This window comes from Helianthus annuus, chromosome 9 (assembly GCF_002127325.2).
Source record: "Helianthus annuus cultivar XRQ/B chromosome 9, HanXRQr2.0-SUNRISE, whole genome shotgun sequence".
Classification (NCBI taxonomy): Eukaryota; Viridiplantae; Streptophyta; class Magnoliopsida; order Asterales; family Asteraceae; genus Helianthus; species Helianthus annuus.
Window position 1 is genome coordinate 183,809,481 of NC_035441.2, and position 2,616 is coordinate 183,812,096.

Sequence of the window (2,616 nt, forward strand, 5' to 3'; positions counted from 1 at the left end):
AAAATACGACAATGCGGTGAGATAAAAGTCGTTTTATTAAAGATAAAAGTACTTTCTTTATTAAAAAAAGGAAACGCACACAAGTATCTTTCTTGAAATGAATCTAATGTACGTGTTCTAAATAATATTTTCGATATTTAGGATTATACCTTCCCACCTACTCATGGTGGGAGTAAACATTTAGTTTGACTCGGTCTAGATTTATCATTGAAAAAACCAACCACCACTTTTTTTTGTTCTTTCTATATTCTTAACGACCACATTTTTTGTTCTTCGTATATTCTTAACAACCGTTTGGATGTCGCAACAGATTTACACTTGTATTTCAAATGCATTCGTTTTCCTCCTAATATCATATCTTATATTTTAAAGATGTTCATCATTTTCTTACTAATATCATATCCACTTTCAAATGCATAGGCCGCATCAGATTTACACGCTCATTTTTCCCCGATATATTATATCCACTTTCAAACACCAATATTTCTTTTAAACAACTAATAATATATGCACACACATAGTGTATTTGCTCCGATGGGGATCTCCAAAACCGGACACCACTTACAGGGGCGGATCCATCCCACATTTGTGGGTTCCCACGAACCCACGGAAAAAAATAGTGAAAACTTTGTAGAATTTAGAAAAAAATTAGTGAGAATTAAAGAGAATTTAACAAAAGGAAACCATTAGAAACCATTAGAATAAAATTCTGTCACTTTTTAATCAGCCATTTAAATAGTTACACCCCACTAATCAAAATTGTATCCTCTCAAGACAATAAAATGTTATGCACACGCCGCAACCGTTACCAACAGCCAACAATACGTACGTATTTCAAAAAAACAGTTAAGATAAGAGAAACAATACAAAACATGAGTCATGAGAATAACATGCAACAAAATTACTTCCGCGGACTAGTATCTTCCGGTGGCGTAGTTCCACCACCGCCTCGCGGATGCGTGTTAGACGCGTCCGCGACTCCTGTAGCAACTTTGGCAACATCAAGTGCGGTGGCCTCCGGCTTTTTCTTGGTGTACAAAACCGCGTAACCGATGCCGGCAGCCATAAGGAAGCCGACAACGGTCATGGTGGTGGCGTTGAACGGCAAACTACGGCGTTGGTGTAGGACGCCACCAGGGTTGTGGCCAGGGGGTCTCTTGGATGACTCCACCCCTAGTTTTTTGACTTCTTCCGGACTCATTTTGTGGGTGTCTGCCATCTTTCTCCACTCTTCTCCTGATCCTTGATCTCCCATGTCTTACGTAAGAGAAGTTTTTTTTTTTTTTTTTTTACATGGAAGTTTATGTAAACGGTGGATGAGAATCGGATGGTGCTGCCACGTGTTGTGTAAGCTGGCGAAATGATTCATGTGGTGTTGACACGTAGCATTGTCTTAGAGGCACGTGTTATCATCTTAAGTTGTGTTTGGTTTTGGTCTAAACAAACATGGTTGATAATATTAGTAGAAAAGGTGACGATATTGATTATCAACCGATGCATTAAAGTCTCAAAACATTATCTTCTCTATAAAATGTATAAATTCTATAACATGTTAAATGACAAAGTCGATGGTTGTTACATCAACAACCACCGACCACTAAACTGTATATATAGATTTAATTGCTGATGAATTACCAGAGTACAAAGTTATCAGATGATTGCAGCCTATGTGCTACGTTTTAGAAAACCTGCTGCTGTGAGTTCGAGTCCAGCCACCCTTTTTCATTTTCATCCTTTTACATTTTGTTCTCATGTTATTAACTTATTTAAAAAATAAATCAATTAATAAGTTACCATTTTTCAGTTTCAGACTTTCAAAAATTAAACCATACATTAACAATATATTTACTTGGTAATTATGTATATAACACTTTTGGGTGACTCTTACGTCCCCCGGTTTTCTAAAATCTTTATAAATTATGATTTTGAACCCCTTGAATTTTACGTGTTTATTTTTATGTACGTGAGTCAAATATAATACGTTTGCGTGCTTATTTTTATATATATGAGTCAAATATAATATGTTTTCGTGCTTATTTTTATGTACGTTTTCGGTTAGTGTACGTTTTGACATATTTTTTGTTTTAAAACGAGTCGAGTCAAATATGAAGCGGTTTCACAAGGCTATAAATTCGAGTTATTTTACGTTTCGACGTCACTGCAATTGCGTGATACCATTCTTTAACTTTAAAAATCGAGTCAAATATAAAGCGTTTTCACAAGGTAGCATAAATTCGAGCTACTTTACGCATCGACCGCGATATTATTTTTTAACTTAAAAAATGCTACTTTCTTAGGGTGGAGGGTATAGTCAAACACCTTTAGGGTGTTTGAGTGAAATCCTAACCAATAATATTATGCGATGTCAACTCACCATTTCACTCCCCATTTTGCACTCAATCAGAGGGTATAGTCAAACACCCTAGGGTGTTTGAGTTATATATTTTTTAATTTCTAGAAATTATTCATAAATAAACAAAACATATTAAAAAATATAAAAACAAAGGTACTTTTAATTAAAAAAACGCATTACATAAGAAAAAACCTAACTTAAAATATAAAAATAAATTAAAAAAACCTAATTTAAAATATAAAAATAAATTAAAAAAAAACTAA

General features: G+C 34.4%; 1 protein-coding gene across 1 annotated transcript; it reads right to left on the bottom strand.

Moving 5' to 3' along the window:
• Nucleotides 1-830: 830 nt before the first annotated feature.
• LOC110875101 lies at nucleotides 831-1,281 on the bottom strand. Its single transcript, XM_022123328.2, has one exon. The coding sequence runs from the start codon at nucleotides 1,253-1,255 to the stop codon at nucleotides 902-904; it is 354 nt and encodes a 117-aa protein (XP_021979020.1). The 5' UTR covers nucleotides 1,256-1,281; the 3' UTR covers nucleotides 831-901.
• Nucleotides 1,282-2,616: the final 1,335 nt, after the last annotated feature.

Excerpts from the sequence above, each read along its gene's own strand:
- LOC110875101 (XM_022123328.2), bottom strand. The coding sequence starts at position 1,255 with ATGGGAGATCAAGGATCAGGAGAAGAGTGGAGAAAGATGGCAGACACC.